Genomic DNA, 23,379 nt, shown 5'->3' with positions numbered 1-23,379 from the left:
GCACATTTAAGGAGTTTTAGATTTTATGATTTTCACACCTTTATTTCAAAAAAGCTAATTTTACTGGCAGGGATACATATGAAGTATTTCTCATTGAATTTTTGCCATAATTCTATTTTTACCTCCTAAGTTAAGTATAATCATATCAAGTATTTGCAGCACAAAACACAATCAAAACATATATACACATGTTGGTTAACCCATTCCTTCCATAATTCTGAGAACCTTCAATGCCAACCAAATGATATCCTTTTTGCCCATTAACCAAATATGGACAGGTTGGTAATCTGCCTGTGAGAAAGCAAACAGCTACACATATCCCCTTTTCACAGTCAACTACTTGAGCCACCCAACAATGGGCAATTTGGCAATCAGTTGCAATGAAAACATCTCAACGGAAGAATTCAATGAATTTGAACATATTTTGTTATACATTACAAGGGCACCCAAACGAGGTAAGTGAAAGTCACAATCTAGTGAGCTCAGCCTCTATTGCTATGTAGTGTACATCTTCATACCAATTTTACAGCAAAACAAGAGTACTCAGCAGTGTATCGTACTAAAATTGAACAAAGCATACTCACCTGTCAGTGTGTAACACTGCTATTCCCTACCCCACCCTAAATATTTAGGGTGGGGTAGGAAATAGCAACGTTACACACTGACAGGTGAGTATGCTGCAGTGAAATGAATCAAGAGTATTCAACCTGTGTTGGAAAACATAAATTAGACAAATATATGTGCAGTTTTGATACGTACAGACAAACAGATACTGACAGCAGAAACTTTTATCTTTCTTGATCAAAGTCATTTTTCTGGTCAGCATAATACAAATAAACAGTCACCCCTGTGTACATTTTGGGAACCTGGTATACCAAGTTTCCATCTATGAGTTGATGCTAGGGAACCTGGTATACCAGGTTCCCAGAAGGATTTTTTTTTTAATTGGTCAGGCTGGAGATAGTGAAAATAATATCAGGATTCTCTCTTGTAACACTGGATTTCAGCAAGCTGAAAAGCAGCAATTTCCATATAGCTGACATGGTCTACAAGTGTTCTACAATGAGACAGATGAATAAAATAGATATTGTGCACTAGCAGACTACTGGAAGGTTTAAATGGTGCCTACAATGACTCGCAGGCATGAGTTATGTTATATCCTAAGCAAGACAATCACCCAGAAAATCCTGCAACCCTGAAAAGCACCCAATGTACATGACTATACCTTCTAAAACACGGACCTTAATTGAGTTGATAGCTAAAATAAAGCGGATTATTTCAGGCTGATTTGTAAATCTGTTTTTATATATATGTTTGTGAGATTCATTGGCAATATTGTGACCTTAATTGCTTTCTTTCAGTGATAGTACTGAAAAGACCATCAAACTTGTTATTAACCACATGTATTGAATTGAAACCTAATATTCAGTAGCACACAGCCAATTCAGCTAAAGAAGCATTCCATTTCTAAGTGCACAAGAAACAAAAACAAGAACATCAATTACAGCCATATTCTATTCAATGCATTATACGTATAAATCTACACTGGAGTCACAGACGCAAAAACAAACAAACAAACACATAAACAAACAAACCCTACAATAAACATATTATTTGACACTCCTGAATCAAGTTCTGCATGCAACTGCATGAAATAGATCTCTCGTTTAATCTACATGCAACTTTCACATGTAGACAGGTGTAATAAATCATGCCTGCATTCATGTATTTGTAAAGCCAGGTAATGAAGGAACCATTTTACATATTAATCATTGCAGGACTGTCTTCATTGATGTTTTAATGGAGTAACTGGGATATAATCAAGGAGACCATATTTAGCAGGGAGGAAGACAGGAGGTCCAATATTATCAACGATGAGCCTAACTGTATATACCATTGATGAGGTAGTCAACTTTGCTGTATTTTCGCCTTCGGTATCCATCCATCCATCTCTTGGTAACAACTACGGTTACAGTTAGGAAGAAGATGATCCCAAAGCAAAGTGTCACAATCAAGATACCTATGGAAGAAATGGACAATCATTTATAGTCAGTCAGTTAAATCTAGCAGTCAAGCAAACTAAAATACAATGAAACATAAACAGATTGTCTGGCACATGAAATATATTGATTTGGTACATATATTTTGTCTTTAATCACTTCCACTTCCACTAATACGATTGCATGATTATATTAGTCTTTTGTGAAATGGATGCTAACCAATTTCTAAACACTGCCACTAATGACAACTTTCTGGACATTGGGACAATATTTCTCATTGTGGCATTCATCACCACCAGACTTGAGGTAATTGTTTGAACGATATCTTGCATAGAATTCTTACGGAAGCACGCTAATTGTATAAACAGTTTTGCAGCTGATAAGAATTTATATAACAGTTTACTAAAAACCTCTTAATACTATCAGTGGTATTGTAAAATCCAGTAACTGACAGCGATGAGAGCGTCAAAAGGTGAACCGATAATCAAATTGCTTTCTTCTTGGCTTGACCTTATTAACTTTACACCGTGTCAGCAAACTCAGTGTTAGTCATTGGTGTACAGCAGCCTATGATGATGAATACATACAATGTGTAAAATCTTCCCTGTCTTTTCTTTTATCCACAGGTCAGATTCTGAAAGATACACTAAAAAAGGTGACAAAAAAGTCACAAAAGGAAGACAGTCATAAACAAGATGTAACTTCTTCCCACAGACCCACAGTCATTTTTGACATACTTTGGCATGACCTTTCTTTTAATTGCTTGAGCATTTTATCCTCAGAAAACAGAAAACAGCTGTAGGCTCACACAAAAATATTTGCTGAACAAAACAATTATCAAGTAATGAACCAAGAGATGCTTTATCAAAGAACAGTTGAACTTGAAACTGTATGTAGAAAAAAAAGAATAGTGTATGAAAATGATTTCCCCAAAATGAAAGTGTGAAAAGATTTGGAAATGTACCTGTCTGTGAAACTGTCTCCCTCCCATAGATGACATCTTCATCATGACCCAAATTGTCATTCACCTGTAGAAGGATAATTACAAAATGTCTAAACTTTACACAACATAGACACAGCCACTGTGTACTGCAATAGATATTGCAAGAGATAAAACAAATGACAAAAATGATAAAACAAATGATATCACAAGGCATTGGACTAATAAAATCAATGGCATCTCTACAATTGTTGTAGGTGTGACAAAATGAATCACTAAGAGCAATAAATAGCTCTGATATCTGCTTACAAAATTGCTTAAAACAATTCAAAACTTCTCAGTAAGAATAACACAGTTTGCATACTCATAGTATAAAATGTGATATTTCAAATTGTGTAACACACACACACACACATAAAAAACATAGACAGATATAGAAAAAAAAAAGAAGAAAGTGATTTGTTTCTGTCAATTTCCAGTTGTGGGAAAATTTCAGGCTGAACCAGTAATTTGCTATAAATAAAACTGAAAAATAAGGGTGACAACGTTGGAAAAACTGTGAACCTGTATACTAATGTACAAAATGTATAACCTCCTGACTCGTCTGCAAGCCAACAAGACACACAAGTTGCAGTGTAGAACTAAAATCTCATGTATCTGGTTTACTTTGTCTCATAATGTACAACATGTACACGAGTAGGTTTCACTTTCACATACACAAGTGATACTTCATTGGACATTCAAAAACTTCCAGGAAATTCATCAGTGTCAAAAAACAAACAAACACACACACGAAAAGGAAATTTATCAGTGTCCACACAAAAAAAAATAAGAAAAGAAAATACATATTGCCATAACCCCACAAGTTCATAATTCATATCAATTCAAACTTCCAATGTGTGGTACTCAAAGTCTTTTGCTGCTTTTTTTTTTTCAAATCTTACATTGAAACATTTCGTGTCCAGACCTAAACACAAAAAGAAAACAGCACTATTGCTAATCTGGAATGTTTTATTTGCAGAATATCAAAGCTTGGAAAAGTACACCAACCTCTCCAGAGCTCTCTGTTCCGTTATTTTCAGTATTTTCCTGAGGCCAAGACCCATTATGGGTAGGTTCTTGTTCTCCTCCATTTGTTGATAGGGAAGAAGGAATTGTGACAGGTTTCTCAGTTCCTTCTTTTGGTTCTGTTGGAGTCACATCAACCTTTTTATTGGCAGCTGTAGAACTGTGTACCGAGGTAGCCAGTTTAGGCTGGGTAGACAGTGGATTGGATGGCCATGGCACAGATGTCGAGTGCTGATTTATATCTGTGGATATATTACAACCAAAAAAGTTGTTATGGGCACCAAAATCGACAAGACAGACTTGTACTTCTTGTGTTTATTAGTTATTGAGGTAAATTCACATATTATATGAAGATCAATTAAAACAAAGAAAGGGGAATTCCTTTGCAAGATGACCATCATTGCGAACTAGTAAAACTGAAAGAAACATTCAATGATGTGGTAACAAGAAAACTGTACTGCAAAGGTATTCTTGAAATAATGGACGCTACAAAATCACCTGTAAGATTTTACAGTCTGTTTCAGGTTATATGATATTGACAAGCACTTGTTTTGTGGCATAGCTAAATTTCCACAGATGATCATATCCCCAAATGGGCATTTGATACTGATTGTATGAAGAACCCCAATGTTGTTCAATGGATGAAGACTTATGGTTAATACCTGAATGTTGGTCAACTGGAGTTGATGGTGATGTTAGTGAAGAAGTTAGTGAGCCCTCATTGGCAGAATTTCCAGTCAAGCTGCCACCAGTACGAGTGACACTGCCCCCAGATGACGGGGCATTAGAGGGAGCTGTTGACATGTCATGGGATGCTGCTAAAGAAGAATGTGGGTGTGGCGGAGTTGACATAGAATTGGGGGCTAAATTGGAAGAAGAGGCGGCAGATAGTTTGGATACCCATGGAGTAGATTGTAGTGTTGTCAAGGGAGTGGAGGGAAATATGGTTCTTGAGAAATGGGGAGAGGTTGTGGCATCACTAGGAGATGTTGTAGAAGATGAAGTAGCTCTAGTTAGGGAGGCAGATGAAGAAAGCATAGTGACTAAATCTACTAAAGTATTCTTTGTAGTTGTACCATATGGTGAGGAAGAAGACTTGCTTAGAGTAGATGATGACAGTGGGATAGCAGAAGTGGTGTGCAAATTGGGAGGAGTAGTTGATGAAGTGGTTGATGCAGCAGACTGGGTGGTCGTCGAGGAAGTAGGTAAAGATGACAAAGGCTGAGATGAGATGGAGGAAGATAACTGATCTTGTGATGATGATGATGGTGATGATGATGATGGTGGTGGTGGTGATGATGTAGATGTTGCCAAGAGTGTTGTTACTGTTGTTGAGGGTTGTGATTGAGATGTTGGTGACACATTTGATGGCAATGGCACTGTTTGCATTGATGAAGATTGTGATGGAGACATTGGTGTCATCCGTGGAGTTGTAGATATAGTTGTAGGGAAAGTTGTTGATGAAGACTGAGGAGCTGTTGAAGGCACAAAAGCTGACATTGACCGAGGTGAATGAGTTGAAGGCTTGGAGGAGGGTAAGTCTCCACTTCTCTTTACTCTACGAAAAAGAAGTTGTGACATTTTGGAGTCTAAGGCTCTATTGGACTTGACTTGAGGTCCTACAATAGGCCGAAGAAAGTCTGCAATAGATTGGACCTCACTATCAGCGGAGAAATATGCCAACTCTTCTACAGGGAAAAGGTCAAGCATGCAGAAGCGAACCATATTAAGAAGAAGCAGGGGAATGAAGTACATTGTGTTAGTTTCAAATATCAGATAATATCTCTCCTGGGATGACAGCAACAAATAATAACTGAGCAAGCATATTATGTCCATGCATAAATTAATGTCATGACTTTTTGATTATATGCATGTGTGCTTTCAAAAATTATGTTGTAATAGCCAAAAATAAAAATGTGTTTATATCTCAAACACTAAACTAAAGATGAAAAATAAGAGAAAGGCATTGCCTCTTGGGCCTGACATGAATTAAAAATAAAGAATATTTGCTAAATCAACTCATGTTTCCCTGAGAAAGATCATTTACCTAAGATTGCATTTACCTCGGATAGATATACAGAAAGTTGTACTTAAAACATCCCAAAAAACACTGAATCTTGTTTCTGAAATTGTTGATGATATTGCTCAGGTGTTTTAAAACATGCATAAGAAAGAGACTATCAATTGTTTTGGTTAAAGTGCATTTCACTAGTCTTGATTACTTATAAAGACACTCACAACAATTTATTGCAGATATACTCATTGCAGTGAGTGCTGTAACCTGATACACATGCATAGCACCGACAAAAAAAACCTACAACTCTAGTGACTATAACTGTATGTGGTAGTCACAAGTGTAATAATGTTTCAAGCAGTCAAAGGCTGTCATACAACTGGGCTCAGAAGGGGCTCTGAGAAAAAAAAAACATTCACCTGTCTCAAAGTTTTATTATTTTTATGTTTCCCTTTGCTCATACTGTACCATTATGTGTAAAGAAAAAGGCAAATTCTGATCTACTCTGATCAGAATTGGCCCACAATACTAACAGATGGATTACAAAGCTGAAAGAAATCATCTCTACTCACGGTGTGCTACTTCCACTGCAAACATGCCAGAATTATGTCTGTGTACTCTTACACACACATCTTCAGTTGAAAAATCTGGAACACACTGAATCAGGAAACAGTTGGCTTTATCTGTGTCACTGATGGTATACAAAGCCAATGAGCACCAATCTATAATGGGACACAAAGAGAAATGGGAGGGGACATCACATCAAAATGAAGAACATGGGAAATAACATTTGCAAATTGGCAATGCTGTAAGGTACTGATTTTAGAGAGTATTTTGGGGGCGTGTCTGATTTTTTTACTAACAATTCTCCTTTTAATGGCCTGAGTACCAGGTAACTGCATCCTGAAACTTTGCTCCTGAAATCAACTCATAAAGGTGTACAGAAATGTGCAAAGTAAAACATCCAAATTGAAATCCTGGAGATAGTGCCCCAACTTCCAGTTCAGTTTCAAATTGGAAATGCTAAAAACTCAAGGCTATCTCTTTCTGCTACACAGAGCTCCCAAAAGACCTATTAGATATTTTGTGTATTTTGGTTATTTCATACAATATTATTTCAAAACTATTGCATGTCACACTTCCATTTGCCAGTATGGCAAATGTACACACATCACTCATTACCTATGCTAAGACCACTAGGTGACTGAAGTAGATGTACAAATATAGCCATCAAAAGATGTCCCATACACTCCCATAAATATTGTACATGAAGATGAATTCTACTTTCACATAACATTTTGCCTAAAATACAATAAAACTCTTTTTCTTGCATATGTACCAACTCATTTTTGGTACAGTGGACTTCTGTTAAAATGAAGTCCTTAGGACAGGCAGTTTTCTTTCTTATACTGTAAAGAAATTTGGTCATAACTGGACATATCTATAAACGATAAAAATAAATAGAGCCAATAATGTTGTAGCCTTAATCTTAATTTCATTGTAACTTGAATTTCTTTATATCGTGTTCATTATAACGGGAGTGCACTGTATACCAATCACTAGATTTGAGTCATTAGTATTTTATCTGAATTAATCTAATAATATTTTGAGTATCCCAGGGCAGAGCCAGACTACATGACACAAACTTGGGTACCATATTTGATAGTCTTACCACCAGGCGCTGAGCAACATTCCTCGGCACACTGAAATCTGTCATGAGCATGAAAGTCATACTTCACTATGGCTCCTCGCTCAGACGACAAGGACACGTTCAATATCATATCTTCCTTGAAGACAAAGCGGCATTGGTCATCTGGGGTACCAGATACCAGTATGACCAGCATCAGAAGGAAACAAACTAACATAGCAGGCAGCCAGTCAGCCATCTTGCTGATCCACGTCCTGCAATAATAAAGAATGCGTGCATGCAAGATACACTGTACAATGTAGATCTACTCTCAATCACAAAAAGTGGGTCTATTCTAACTCTGTTATATTCACTTCTGATACATGTAATTTTCTTTTATTGTTTCACTCAACTCATTCTTTACAGTTTTAATGCATAGTTTGCTACTGTCATGACCAATTCTTTTTTTCTTAATATAACTGATTTTATCACAGCTATATCTAGTCCAACTAAAAATTAACCAGGAGAGCTTGTAAGACTGAGAGACACTCAGACTTTTTAAGTGCCGCAGAAAGAACTTAATTATCAAAGACGAATTGCACAGCAACGCTCAGGTACAATGTATGAATCACACAGCATTGATGAGGTAGGTACAATGAGTATTCCAGCTCTTTTTAGCACAGAAAATAGATGGGCTGCCTCCGTTGTTCAGAAAGTATACAGCAGATCCATACAGGGTTGCTTTGCCATTCAGACATTCAGAACAGCTATTTAAACCTAAACCTATCTATGGAATGAATAGGGATTAAAATCTCTGTGATCCACTCTATTCTTTATCATGTGAATGGCTTTTGTGTGGGGCTCTCACCTCGTTACACTCAAGTGGGCATGGAAAGGGTTTGTTTTGGGATGACCACACAAAAATCACAGGGTATTTAAACCTAACTATGACCAGCCCGAACGTGAAACTCCAACATAGTATAAAGTAGATAAGGAGCACCCCGGGGCTAAGGGTAACCCTAAACTTTTTCCATAGCTTCACATGATAAAAATTAATTCAAGTTGAGCAAACATATTACTTCATTATTACTTTGGTAATAAATGGCAGCCTGTATTTGTGTAGACAGAAAGATCCGTCTGTCCGGAGGACTCTTTTTATATTTTGCCATTAACGCTGTCCTTATTGAAGCCAGACGTAGTCTCCGCGGAACATTCCCCGACGGACAGATACAGACCGATCTTTCGGTCAAGTATTTGTGATGCCTTGTCCCCAAAAACCAACCTCACACAGTCATAAGTCATTACCCTAAATCATATAACCTTTCACATTATTACCGCAGTTATGCCTTTTTTTAGTATTTATTCCTACATCGATAATGATACTGACATAAAATTTTAGTAAACTTTAGACTTAGAAAAAATCTAATCTCGTACCACACTGCCAATGCCACACGTGAATTATATTGGGCTGATTTTCCAAAACGATTACTGCAACGCTGTTTATGTGCAACTCATGAACTTATCAGATTTTCGACATTGGAATGCTAAAATATGAAGTCAAAGCAAATCATTACCTTGTTCAGCTTTCCTCAATGCACCCTTGCAATGAGCTCTTTGGAGAAGACGAGAACAACAGGTGAAGAAAATCAGCAAACCACAATTCACACACACAGTGTTCTCGGGTTTAAAGTTTTACGTGGTGGTGGTAATGCGAATTCCGTGTGTGGTTGGTACATTTGTATTGGTGGCATACATGTCTACCAAGTATTCCACTGGCTTACACTAAGCTATTCGTGGCGCACATACCAGTATGCACTCCTGTTGGGATACCAAGTACGCGTCCCAATGACGAAGGTGATATTCAAATTACCACCAAGTTGAGAATGGCGTTCCACGTATACACACACGCTGTTGGCTGCCGCAGCTCCGCTCCGCTGTACAGTATAACGATACGCCATTCAGCTTCGATTGGAGTAGGTTGAAAGCAGAGTCAATAACACTAAACAAATAATAATAACCTTGTTTGTCCTGCGTAAATAGAGGCGAAACGCTGTTGAATCGCTTATGTTTATTTTTAACAAGGAGATCAATGTATGAAATGTGTAGAAAAGAAGAAAGAAAGACGTTTAATGCTGTGATAAAATGTGAAATATATAATTCATACATCTGATCCCGTCGCTCCCTCTCCCTCTCTCTCTCCCCCTCTCTCTCTCTTTCTCTCTCTAAGTACATAAAATTATGCTGTTTGTCTGTCTATTATGTCTATCTATCTATCTGGCTGGCTATATCAATAAACCAATCCATTTGATCTATGTATTAATCATATACAGTATATGTATATAGGCCTATCTCTCTCTCTCTCTCTCTCTCTCTATCTATCTATCTATCTATCTATCTATCTATCTATCTATTTGTGTGTGTACCCGTGTATCTATAATATGCAATGTGTATAAAAACGCGAAAGTGCCACTTAATGATTACTAGATGATGCGAGAAACGAGCAGCGACACCAGCCCTTGACTGGGGAGAGTCATGCAAATTGAAGAAATTGTTAGATGATCTTTAAACTTGTAATTTATTTTTGATATACCTCTTAATCTCCACAGCTGACGGTCATTCACTACCCTCCAAGTAAATTATTCGCAGATTGCTCAATATATGCTGCATTACCTGACTTCTGCTTCTGTGACTTCTGGCTTTTAACTCGATCAGATCAAACATAGACTCAAAACCTTGACATTGCTTTTGGTAGAATACAAGATATTACAATCAGTATTACTTCACGTGTGACGATATGATATGCAAGCGGAATCCGGTATAAGTTTGTCCATGATGGCATATGTGTAGGTGCGTATGGGTGTATGTGTGTATATGTGTATATGTGTGTGTGTGTGTGTGTGTGTCTGTGTCTGTGTCTGTGTGTATGTGTGTGTGTGTGTCTGTGTGTGTCTGTGTGTGTCTGTGTGTGCTCAGATCTGTAGCTTCTAACTGGGTCCAAATATGAGATTCTGAAATGAAGTCATCTGCTTTGACTGTGCATAAATATCTCTTATTTCATTTTTAAGCAAAAATATGCGTCTCGGGTCATTACTGTCTCCTGTCTGAAGATCATCTTTATCATGAGAGTTTTGTCATAAGGCTTGTTCGGTGACATCTGCACACACACATACACACACACACACACAAACACACACACATATATATATATATATATATATATATATATATATATATATATATGAAGAGTTTGTTTGCAAAAACCGATAAGTCCATTTTTGAAGATTTTGAAGTACGGTCTCTGTCATAGAGTGCAAAATAATACCTTTTAGTAAATGATATATTGGTTACTACATAAAGGTAAATTTTTTAGCAAAAATTTTCTTATTATTCTCTTTGTTTTTCTTGACCTTTAATCGCAAATATCTCCATTTGGCAAATATGGACTTATCGGTTTTAGCAAACAAACTCTTCATATATATATATATATATATATATATATATATATGTATATATATATATATACATATAATATATGTTTATTTATTTATTTACTTATTTATATATGATGGGTACGTCTATGTGTGAAATATGTGCGTTATTACAGGCCTATGATTTATTGGCAGGACAAGCCGATATTGTCTGGAACTTTATTATCACTATGCTCAGCAGCTGCATGTAGGACACGAACAGTAGCCTATCGAAATGGTAGAGAATATCCTAAACTCATATGACTGTAACAATCAGCAAATGAGATTATTCTCACTTATATCAAGCTTTATCATCTCACCGACACCTTAAAGGTAAGCCTTTGCATGTTTTTACACGTTTCGACATAAAACTGTATGGATGCTGACATTCTAACCCATTACTATCGACATAAACACACACACACACACACACACACACACACACACACACACACTTTCACACTCGCATAATCATTATTTAGATCCCCTGACCTTTGCACCAAATCACACACAATGATTCTACTCTGTGCATTTTCCGTCACAAACTCGTCACAAACACATTCAGTATCTAGTGCACAACACTTTATTATTTCCTATTTTCCATGAAAAAGAACCCATCGTTAAGCCATATACCTTTCAATTACATTTAAATAACAATACCGTTCGTCTATCTTACAACATTCACTATAAAAAATACTTAAGTGGAGAAAAAAATAATTCGGGAAATGTAAAAGTTAATTTTTGAAATGCCAAAAATTTGCCAGTTCACAGTATAATGCACGTAAAATAATCTTTTCTTTTTTTTAACAGTAACAACGAAAATGTAAAATAATCGGAATTAGAATATTATTTTGGTCCTCCATTTACGATGATCCCATGAAAATAGGCAATTTATATAGAAGAGAGACAGAGAGCAGCAATTGCTTACTTTACCACCAATTTTCCACATTTGATGAAACAAAAGCATCATCGAGCAGTTGTAATTAATCAACCTCTTTCACAAAAAGTGATACACCCAATCTCCCTGTCTCTTTCTTTATTTCTTTCCCTCATTCTCTATGTATCCATTTCTTTCTACGCATACGTATAGCCGTTCCAATTTTATATCATGAATTGCCTTTTTATGAGTACTTTAAACTTTCACAAGTATGTGTTTTACACTTAGACTTTGGGTATGTAATGAGCCTGTGATGTATTTCATTGCATTTTGTTTTTCATCTTCAGGCACATTAGATAAAGTAGTACATTGTATTATTCTTCGAGTAATTCTTATTCACAGCAGGAACAAACATTTATAGATATTTTTATTCTACTTGATCTAGTCACTGAGAGGCCTCTCTAATAATGAAGTAACTGTCGCTCTGTGATAGGAGTCCGAATATGGCTGGACATTGGCAAGCACGCTTGGTGGCTAATTGCGATGTTCGACGCCGAAATAAAGCTTGAGGCACCCAAGTTTCTCTCCGTTTCCGTCGTAGAGGGAAGTATGCATTCGGTACCTGCCCTGTAATATCAACCAGTGAAAGAATTGAATTGTGGTCTTACCATAAGCCAAGCCATATTTGTACTCATCACAAATATAACTCGAGCCTTTCGGATCGTGCTTTTGCTGATAATGACTGTATTATGAACACACAATACAAATGTCGCAATATACAATAAAAGTGAAGAAATCAAATTGACACCATTTTCTTTTTATTCTTCTTGTTTTTCTTCTTTTCTTCATCTCATACCCATCCTCTTCGGAAAAGCAGATTTTTTTTTTTTAGACACAATGCTTTAGTTAAAAGTCTCAGACTGCAGTTCCCGAAATGTTTGCTGTCTTGATTAGAGGATACCAAGTAAGTTAAATTACGTAACAGTAACAACTCCTAACCATCCCTTACCAGAGCTTAATGGTTCCTGGCATGTGTTGGCGTTACATGCCTACTCTAGAGAGTTTTGTGACAACAATTATTGTGGACATGATGGAAAACCTTTCGTATATACTTAGCCATTATGATGGAAGCTCGGCCTACACGACGTACAGTGTATATATACAGTCAAATAAACAACACAGTCACAGTTTGCAGAAAATGGATCATCCTTGCTCCGTTAAAGACTTAGAACGTATACTGTAGGCCTACATATATATATTTTTGTTCTTCTTTGAATTGATCAAATATAATTTATTATTCTAAAATTTTGTTAAGCAAAGAAGCATGCAATGAGGTAAGACAGTAGCGAGCTTTAGATCGACGCTGAGGTTTATGCCCTGTTTATGACGCGCTTGGGGAACATGTTACAAAATATGAGCATAATGTTTCTTTTTAAAAGTTTGCCTAATAACCGCGTGGTTGGATCAGCATCGCAGATCTAAGGCTCACTAATATCTAATCATTTAACCTGTACAATGATGTGATCGTGTTTAATAAAATTAACCATGTGAAAACATGTCCAAAGCATGCGGATATTTTATTATAACTTTCTTATTTTGGTCCGATTTTTATGAGATTTTCTTTGTTCTGTTTAGTTCGTTCTACCGAGGCGCTCATTGGTTTTACTCTATTCATAATCAACTTCGTCGTCGAGTAGCTAACCCTCCCAACACAGAGGAATGAGTGCCCCCCCCCCCCCGGACGTTGGCATGGGGATAAATGAAGCATCAAGTTAGTAAATGTCATGCATGGTTGCAATAGATAGTATTTCTCTTACCGTCATGAGACCCAGAAGGAGATCGTGAGGCAGTCTGCTCTCCAGAAATTCGTATCGCAAGGGCAGATCGCTGCGAGTGGAGTACGAGCCTACCTGTAGCGGACATGTACAGTTGATGCCGTTACCTGTGGCTTCCGGTGGACATCCCCGCGCGGCTACGTAACGGTTCATTTCTTCACACAAGTCTTTTCGACTGCTGCTGGTGTAGAAGGACAAAAAAGTAACAGTGTTAACATTGCTACTATTAATAATCTCCTCTGTATGCCCCTGTTATGCTTGTCTCTTTCTCATTGCTTTTTATAGTTCCACCGATAGTTGTTGTTGTTGTTGTTGTTTTTTGTGCTGCTCGTTATTCCGAAGGTTGGTTATTTCGAAGGTTCGTTAATCCGAAGGTTCGATAATCAGAAACACACAAATTTCCTATACCTAGAGGTTCGTAAATCCGAAAATGAAAAAGGGTTCGTTAATCCGAACATCAATTTTGTGGCTTTATTCCAAAGGTTCATTATTCCGAAGGTTCATTCATCCGAAAATGAAATAGGGTTCGCTATACTGAAGGCTCGTTTATCCGAAAATGAAATGGGGTTCGTTATTCCGAAGGTTCATTAATCCGAAAATGAATTACGGTTCGTTATTCCGAAGGTTCGTTGATCCGAAGTGATATAGGGTCCGTAACGAATCTTCGGAACAACGAGCTTTGTTTCATTTTCGGATTAACGAACCTTCGGAATAACGAACCTTAGTTCATTTTTGGATTAATGAACCTTCGGAATAACAAACCCTATTTCATTTTCGGAATAACGAACCTTCGGAATAACGAATCTTCGGACTAAAGAACCTTCGGAATAACGAGGTGTAACCGTTTTTTATGTCCTAACACTCTCTTCTCTGTCTCTCTCTAATTTCTCCACCTCTCACCATCACATCATCTCAACAAACTGTTTGCCTTAATCAAATCAATAAATCAGCAATGAAATTGAGAATTCCCTTCGAAGGGGCTTGCAATCATCTTTTCAAGCACTTCGTCACACCATGCAAGCACGATGAAAACTCTCACCAAAAAAAAAAAAAAAAAAAAATGTGGTTCAACGGTTCTTCCAACTCACCAATCCTGTCCCGCTGTGCAAGCGGATATCAAGTCAATCCAAATGTGTCCCAGCCAACCAAAGTCCATCCTGCGGGATAGCTCGATGTCAGCGGTAATTGTTTGGGAAATATTGCGCCTGACATTGACGCTGAAGTCGATGTTCATAATCCCAGGGAGGATGATCGGACGTGGAGTCAGCGAAATTCTGTTGAATCGAATGGCTGCATTGGCTCCTTGGGAGTGTACGGAAAGTAGGTTGAGATGTGTGTGTTAAGTCTTCTCGATACAAGAAATAGATAGATTGTTGACTTTTAGCCAAGAGGCAGCATCACTCAAAAACATTTAATTTTTTTCCATTATCTCAGTGTCTTCCTCAACCTGTTCCGAAATAATGATCATTATTATTCAGTGAATCGATAGTGAAATATCTCTCACATATCAAAGACCTCATTGCAATGGGTACATCTTTTGAGAAAGATATTTACATATCAGAAGGGAAAATTAAACTCATCTTTGATGAATCACTGGAAACTGCTTTTAATAAACAACTAATTATCTGGAACAGCTATTCTGTTTTTTTAACCACAAATCGTACACAAAAACACAAACGACAAGGAAACTCTCAAGGACGATAAAGTGACAATCATTTTCCGTGACAACAAACAATTTCATTTCGGCACTAATATTGTCCTTGGTGGTTTAGAATCGAAATTGTCTATCTCCGCCACAATTGATATAAAATGATAATTAAAAAACTGATATATTGAGAAAAATCCTTGAAAGTAGGAATACCATCTCATGGAAGGTACGTGGGCACAGTAATTGATGATGGTAGTGCAGGTAAGCAATATCGAAAGTCATGAAAACTGAAATAAATACAAAGCAATAGAATATCATCATTGATAATACATTGCTAACAATTCTTATAAATGAGTCAAAGGATACGAGAAATCCTGTTTTGTTGACCACTAAAGAGCGCTAACCTTCAGAAAATTCTGACAGTAATGGCATGGGTTTTCCCGCCCAATTTCATCAGATTTACATTCGATTTAACGATGCTGTCATTCGAGTTCGAGCGAATTTGAATGATCACCGAGATCGACATTCATAAAGGTAGCTGGTTCATACAATTTAATTTCATCAGCATGCGATTTCATGAGTTTCTCACACAGAGGTGTAAAAAGGGCATTCAAATTAAAAATGCAAGTGCAAGGCATTCAAATTCGCATCAGTACCGCCGTGGAGAGCATTAAGGAATTCAAATTCACGATAAGGCAAACAAATAAAGTATGGGCAACCTTTTTCGTTGTTGCTTTTATTCTTTGTAGTTACTCAGCTGTTTGAATATGCAAACTTGATATACCTTGAAGTGTGATTTTGGACTCATACTATAGCTAATAACTCGTACATAACCCAATTTCAAACACGTACATTAACACTTTATTCATACACGATTTTAGCCGCTGCTACATGACAGAGTATGCAGTCATGAACATCTCGAATACGGAAAGAATTAGTGGATGAAGCATGAACCTGACAACCAGCAAAACTGGCGATATAGCCTTTTGGTGAAATAGGTCTATCTACAGCCGACTGCGGCGATTTATGATATGGACAAGGGGAACTAAGCAATGGAATCAAAATGGATCAACTTTGCTGTGGACGTATAGGACCCCTCAGATCATCGTGAATATATTCTGGGATATCGCTATGTCCTAAATGTTACATCCATGCTGTTAGGGATGTATTGAAAGTGACAGAAAGGTTGACAGGAAAGATATACATCCAATACAATTAAGATAATTAAATGAGACTTTGAAATGACAATGAAATTGTATCATCCAATCGTATGACAGTGAAAAAAGGCCCGTAAAAGGTGTGTATGTTGATTGAATTAGAACGTTCAAAGTGCGGAGTTGTGTTCTCATAAATGAAATTGAAACTGGTATTTGGCATGAATTTGAACGTCTATCCAGGTGGCGAATGTCAATTTTGAGTCGTTAAATTGAATGAATTTCTCTCTAAATTGAATGAAATAAAATTCAATTCAATTCAATTCATTTATTTTCATACTTCTCATTTATGAACATTACAACAGAAACCAGACAAGTTCTTTTACCTTGTGAACAATGTGCAGAAAACAAACAATATACATGGTGATAACACAGTAATTACATGTAATGATAACTGGTCAAAATCGAAATCGAAATGGGGTTGATCAAAGAGAAGTATGACGGGACCTACATGAAAGCAAGCTTGTTTGGCTGTAAGCCCCGAGTAATCAGTGTTTGTGAAAAAGAAACGGAGAACGGATAGAAGATAAGACCAGAATGATGATGTAAGGTTGCCAAATTTTATGTAATAAAAACGAAGAAGAAAAAGAAGAAGAAGAAAAACAAACAAACTATACATTAATATGAAGTTATATATACTGTGACCGAGCCATCATTATTATACAGCCTACTTTGGTATATATACTATAAACTATTGTTGCATTAAAACTTTCACCAGGATATGATCAGTAAGACACAAAAAGTAACATGTACAACTATTAAGCCATTTGGTGCCTGCCGTCAAGCTCTGCATAAAAGGAATGCAAGGAATGAAATTGAATACTCAAAGAATTAAAATGAACCTTGAGAGTACAGCAGTGACCAAAATCGCTTGAATTTGAACGCCCTTTTATTAATTGGAATGCAAATCTGATGAAATTGGGCGGGAAAACCTATATTTTTCACTAGATTATCAGCACGGGCATCAGTATTATTAGTAATTCATTGTCATTCATAATCATCTGTATCACTTTACATAAGGCTTTATTGGTCAAACTTCATGCTTAGTATTGTTAATGGTGTGTTATACCAATCCTGCACATGATGATTTCAGTGTAGACATTTAGGTTTGGGGTTTAGACTTAATACATGCATACCACAATTAATACCAACTGCCATTTTAAGATGTAATGATGAAGTAAAGTGGGGGTGACGAGCCCCCATTTGCAGGGGTGGAGTTTCTTAGTAATGATCTTTGGTATTAGGCTTACAAGAAAATAACAAGTTCGGAGGAACAACCCAGGTGCTCTTAATTCCTTTTCTTTGTGTTTTTTTCTGCGTTGCTATGAAAGCACATTGTATTGCCAACTAACCCTAGCACATTATGAATAACAAGATTATAATCTTAATAAGGGGAGCTGGAGTTTGTGTGTTATAATCACAACCAGAAGATGATTTTGATTTTGCCTACTGAGGTTATTCCGTAGTGTTTTTCTTTCAACGTTGCTATGATATATTTCAACCCGTAAGGAAGAAAAAAAAAAGCATTTGAGATGAAAATTTATTGTGTGTGTGTGTGTGTGTGTGTGAACAAACAGAGTTTTTTTTATTTCGCCTTGAAGTTCAGACTACATGTCTCATATCTTTGTCATTGGAATTGGTCAATTATATTAGGTTTTATATACCATTTGAAAAAAAAAATGACTAAATGCAAACATAGAATCGAATCAAATGTGCACTCACCTCCACAGTCTATGGCCTTGAAGGTAGAAAGCCCTCGAGTCGACCTGGAAGATCTTCCCGCATCGACAGCGATGAACGAAACGGTGATCGCTGCTAGGAGCAGCAACAAAGGTGATTGTCCAGCCATCGTGGTCCTTTGGTCTGGAAGTAATCTGTCACGGTGATAATGACCCAAATTGGAATTTCAATCATTCTACAGTGATTTTGACAAGTATGACCAGTCACCATGAATTGTATTGGCACATCCTGATCTGCTCTTCTTCTGTACGCTTTGTTTTAGGGCGAGATTCAGACCTATACTGACCGACCCAATGATAGACCTACAGATGAATTTAGCAGATTACATAGCGTTCATAGAAAATGCAACCGATTTTTTCGCTTCGTCATATTTCATTTCCAGCACATTATGATTACAACATTATATACTGATGATACAACAATGCAATGACGAACAAACTATGAACAATGATACAACTTTGTACATTTCAAGACAAGTACAGAAAAATGGTGGAAATGGAGGGAACTGCTAAAAAGCAGAGCTTGTAGTCTGCAGACCCATCATAAAAAAGCGTACTTACAAAACTGATTAAACGAGGCAAAGAAGCAAGACAGACAGAGACGAAGTACACACACGAGACAGCTCCCTTGTAATGAAGGAAAGAGGAAAGGTACGTAAGCATAAAATGAATGACACAATGGACAAAGAAAAGGGAGAGGGAAGAGGAAGCTGATGGGTCAAAACCAGGGCACGAGAGGCATGAGATATAAGCTCCCCAAAATTAATAATGGAAGACTAGCCAAGTGGCCACGACCTTGATCGTTGGGATGTTGAGGCCATAAGAATGTGTGCGTCGGTGTGTGTGGGTGGAGGGGGGGGGGGGCAGTTTATCTGCTGTAGGAAATGAGGCACTGTTGATTGTGCATTGGTTACGGAACCTACGCATTCTATTCCCAGAAATGAAAAACTACACTCTGATTGACTATAGCCAAAAGTCACGCGATTATATCAACATTACGATATTGCCGTTTTAAACAAGTATTTGTAATAGTCTGTAATGTAACATGCAGTTGTTCAGCATTCGATCATTTCAGTGTGCTGTTATCGTTTTCTCTATCGTGCAACCTATACCTCACGTCTACCTCCATGCTTACACCTAACTTTTGGACACTGGGACATTTTCATATCGTATCATCATTATGCAATGATCACTGGTCCACAAAGAGCAATTCAGTCTCATGGTTCTCTTCACTTCATATTTAGGTTTATTATAATAACCAATTAACATTTCGCCCTTACGTCTTCTTTACAAAACGAGTAATAGAGATAGGATACTGACAAATACCCTGACCTACTTTGTGGAATATCAACAATCAAGAAATTAAAACTTCATTTAGAATTTAATATCACTGCAATCACTGCAATCTAAGAATGAGAGCTATATGATATCATCTCTTCTACCTGCAAGTGGACAAATTTCTATCGTTTTTTATCTATTAAATTTCTATCGGACATATTTCTAGCACTACAACACCATTCTTCACTGTTTGTCTATAGGATGGCCTATGCACAGGGTATCCGAGTGATAATCACGATTGGATATTATACTGAGTGAGTTAAGTCAAATAACGTTCATGATAAGCCTCCTGTTTCAAAAGCTAAATCCTTTACATTTAGAGATACATTTAGACAGATCGATTTTTTATAGGATCATAACCATCAGTTAATCACATAACTGATAAGAACTGAGCCATGACTTCCCGTTTTAAGAGCAACTTCCCAGCAATGTACCTAACACCGATCTCGACACGATGTATCGAAGTTTCGGAAATGAAGCTCTACGGACATGACGGAAAGTCAAGCCGGGATTATACAACATCGATACTGTGCCAATGGATGTAATTCCATCCGTAACTTGGCAAGAGAAAATGAAGAACGTTCGTGGAAGCACGGCACATGTTGAAGAAACACAGTTGACACCTACGACGTTATGGCCTTAAACTGGAACAATCCCAGCATAAATCGTCATAAACAGGTAGAGAAATGTTTGTAGAAGTGAATGTGTAAACAGAACACCTGCATCACAGACACATGCAATCCGTTTTGTGCAGCTTTGATGAGTAGGCCTATACTGAGAAGCTCAAAATTCACTTACATGCGATTATTCTCTGTATCAACTTCAGTCACGCACTAATGTTACGACTCTGAGCACAATGACAGATTAGAGTCTAACCATGTACATCTGGCAACAATGTCCTACATGATGTAGGCCTCATATGTAGTGCCATTCTGACCTGTTTGTATTCCAAAAGTCCGTAGGACTTTGTTCCACTTTTAAGGGTCATCAAGAATAGATCATAACACTTGGTTCGGTTAACAAAGTAAACAACCCATTGTGACATCACAAGAGTCAATCAAAGTTAATCAAGACTGGACTTTCATCGCAGAAGAGTTAGATTTAGTTTTCTAATTGTTGAATTGGGACACAAGTAGCTTACCACTGCCGAGAGATCAATGTCGCCTACTGATTGTTACCGTATAGCATTTACCATATTTCAAATCAACCTTAAATGTACTTGCGTTACATATTGCAGTAATAATCTACGCACACGACAAACTAGTCGGTAGGTTGTAAATAGAACGATGGATTTCTCACCTATTATTTTAATTTTTTTGTATTATTCACACGTTGTACGAAAATATCGTCAATAAATATTTTGTAGTCGTTCACTAGTAAACATGTATTGTTTACAAAACAGATTACATTTACACTTGCCCTTTTCTGATTGCCACTTGTTTAAGTGAACAATTGTCCCAAGTTTGGTCACCTTATCCCTTTCTCCTCATTTTATGGTATCTGTGTTGATATTATGATTGATAGCACCATGCTGACAACGGAAGAACGGATCTTTCAGGCTTACTCTCACTGCACCGCAGGCCGGAAAAAGACACAGCATGCATGGTGGTCAACACATAACATCTCATCCTTAGGATCGTTCTATGGGGTATAAGTAACACAGAGACTTGAGCCTTTCCTGTTTGAAGCATTGAGAACCGAAGGTGTTCCTCGCTAGTAAACAAGCCTATAACATAGAGGATATTAAGAATGGAGGTAGAAATTGCAAAGTGATCCCAGTCAACACCTGCCTTACAAATTTCGGAATTGTATGTACTCTTATTGGAAGTCTTATCATTAAACATATATTTTATACTTGTCAAGACCACTGGTTATTCATTTGGTCTCTCTGAACACAAGAACATGATTGCCTATCCAAACAGCGCTTAAGAAAGGGGAAAAACGACTTACAAGGGGACCCCCCCACAAAAACAAACAAACAAACCAGCGCCTATAACATCATTTCCCCCTGCTATCATACCCCCAATCCACAGAAACAATTAAGCAAGCTTTTATCCAAACATAGTAAATGAAGAGGATCATAGTCCATAATAATTATTTAGGACTACTCGTGAAAAGTTCACTCCATTCAGGCTTACCTTGCAATGCCGCGGCCTTGTGGAAGTGTCTATACACGCTGCAGGCGTCACCTTTAACCAGTCTGAAACACGTTGTCGCACTGACCACTTCATAACTTCCTTCAAATACGGACACACCTCTCACCGATCACGTGACATGAAACTTCTCTCTGACACAATAATTACTCCAGTGACTACATAATTATTAGCTTTATACAGTGATACCACAAGCGAGTAAGTCATGCCTCCTCAATCATTTTTTAGATCTTCTCACGATTTATGATAATAGGATTTCGAACAAGTGCTGTGATAGGAAAATGATCCTAAAACTTCAGACTTTTTCAATAATATAACGCAAATAGGGATACTGCAGGGAAATAAGCATTCTATAGCATGTAAGGACAGTCTAACTCAAAGCGCATCAATTATGGTCACCTCCCAGATATATTAATACAACATATTATAATGTGTCATAATAGTGAAATGCTAATCTAGTGATGCTTAATTTCATTTCAAATCATTAAATTTGTATATAAAACACACACACACACACACACACACACACATATATATATATATATATATATATGATGTGTGTGTGTGCGTCTAGACGAAGAAGTAATAATTCCAATATACAATGTAAATATGCAATAATGGAACAAAACGTGGGGAGAAAATCACAATATCTACAATAAAGTCGCCGGATGTCAAGATAAAGACTAGTTCGAGTTGCGCAAAAGTTAAGAAGCCATTTCTGTTTCATGCACTTGATAAAAATACTACAATAATTATGTCCGGTCAAAACAAACTAACAAACAAGTAAGAACAAACAACCAAACTAACTAATAAACAAACACTTCACAGAGTAAGAGAACAAAAATGACAAAGATTCCACGAATCAGGGGGAGAAGAAACCTTTTCTCTGTCGGACATTAATAACATGATTCGTCTAGGACTTTCAAACAGAGTTTGAGAAGTGCTGCAAAAAGTTCTCGCCAATTGCTTTAACTGCATGAAACATAACATGCATACACACATTCACCCAAGCACAAGGGGAAAAAAAGGTAAATGGGCAACTGTCATGTAGTATTTAGCGGGTATCGTGAAATCTTGTTGTGGTGAGCTTATGTAACAAGTCATTTCCGGAAAAGAGACAAGTTTGTGTCATATAGATGTGTGATGACTTCGTCTTGCCCTCTTAAACACCCACTTCAACTATTTTTGTCATTAGCTGTGTTTCCCTCTATATAGGAAATTTATCACACAATGTCTTGTAAAGAGAGAAATATATTACATGTTTGGTGCCCGAATCCATATCTGGAATCATTTCTAATCATGATGTAGAATTGTGCTCATACTGGACATAAGAGTGACTGAGTGTCAGAAAAGCGATCTAGTCAAGATTTAACTGTTTCAACTGTTTCATCCTGTCTAAAAGGTACTTTTCAACATTATTGCCAGAATGAAAAAAAAAAAAAGTTTTCAGATTGGTAGT

The 23,379-nt window shown here is 37.1% G+C and overlaps 1 protein-coding gene across 1 annotated transcript; it reads right to left on the bottom strand.

The window, feature by feature from the left end:
* Nucleotides 1-1,598: 1,598 nt before the first annotated feature.
* Nucleotides 1,599-9,367, bottom strand: LOC139729643 (uncharacterized). The gene is made up of 8 exons (XM_071640570.1): nt 9,224-9,367; nt 7,695-7,924; nt 6,595-6,744; nt 5,085-5,696; nt 4,671-4,871; nt 3,991-4,250; nt 2,965-3,028; nt 1,599-2,020 (listed from the first exon to the last, which is right to left on the bottom strand). The coding sequence occupies exons 2-8, from the start codon at nt 7,906-7,908 to the stop codon at nt 1,881-1,883; spliced, it is 1,641 nt and encodes a 546-aa protein (XP_071496671.1). The 5' UTR covers nt 7,909-7,924; nt 9,224-9,367; the 3' UTR covers nt 1,599-1,880.
* Between the last annotated feature and the right edge of the window lie 14,012 nt (nt 9,368-23,379).

This window comes from Diadema antillarum, unplaced genomic scaffold (genome assembly GCF_040938485.1).
Source record: "Diadema antillarum isolate AM-2024a unplaced genomic scaffold, OU_Dant_1.0 seq00000248_RagTag, whole genome shotgun sequence".
Taxonomy (NCBI): domain Eukaryota; kingdom Metazoa; phylum Echinodermata; class Echinoidea; order Diadematoida; family Diadematidae; genus Diadema; species Diadema antillarum.
Note: the sequence above shows the minus strand (reverse complement) of the source record. Positions and strands in the feature narration are given on the sequence as shown.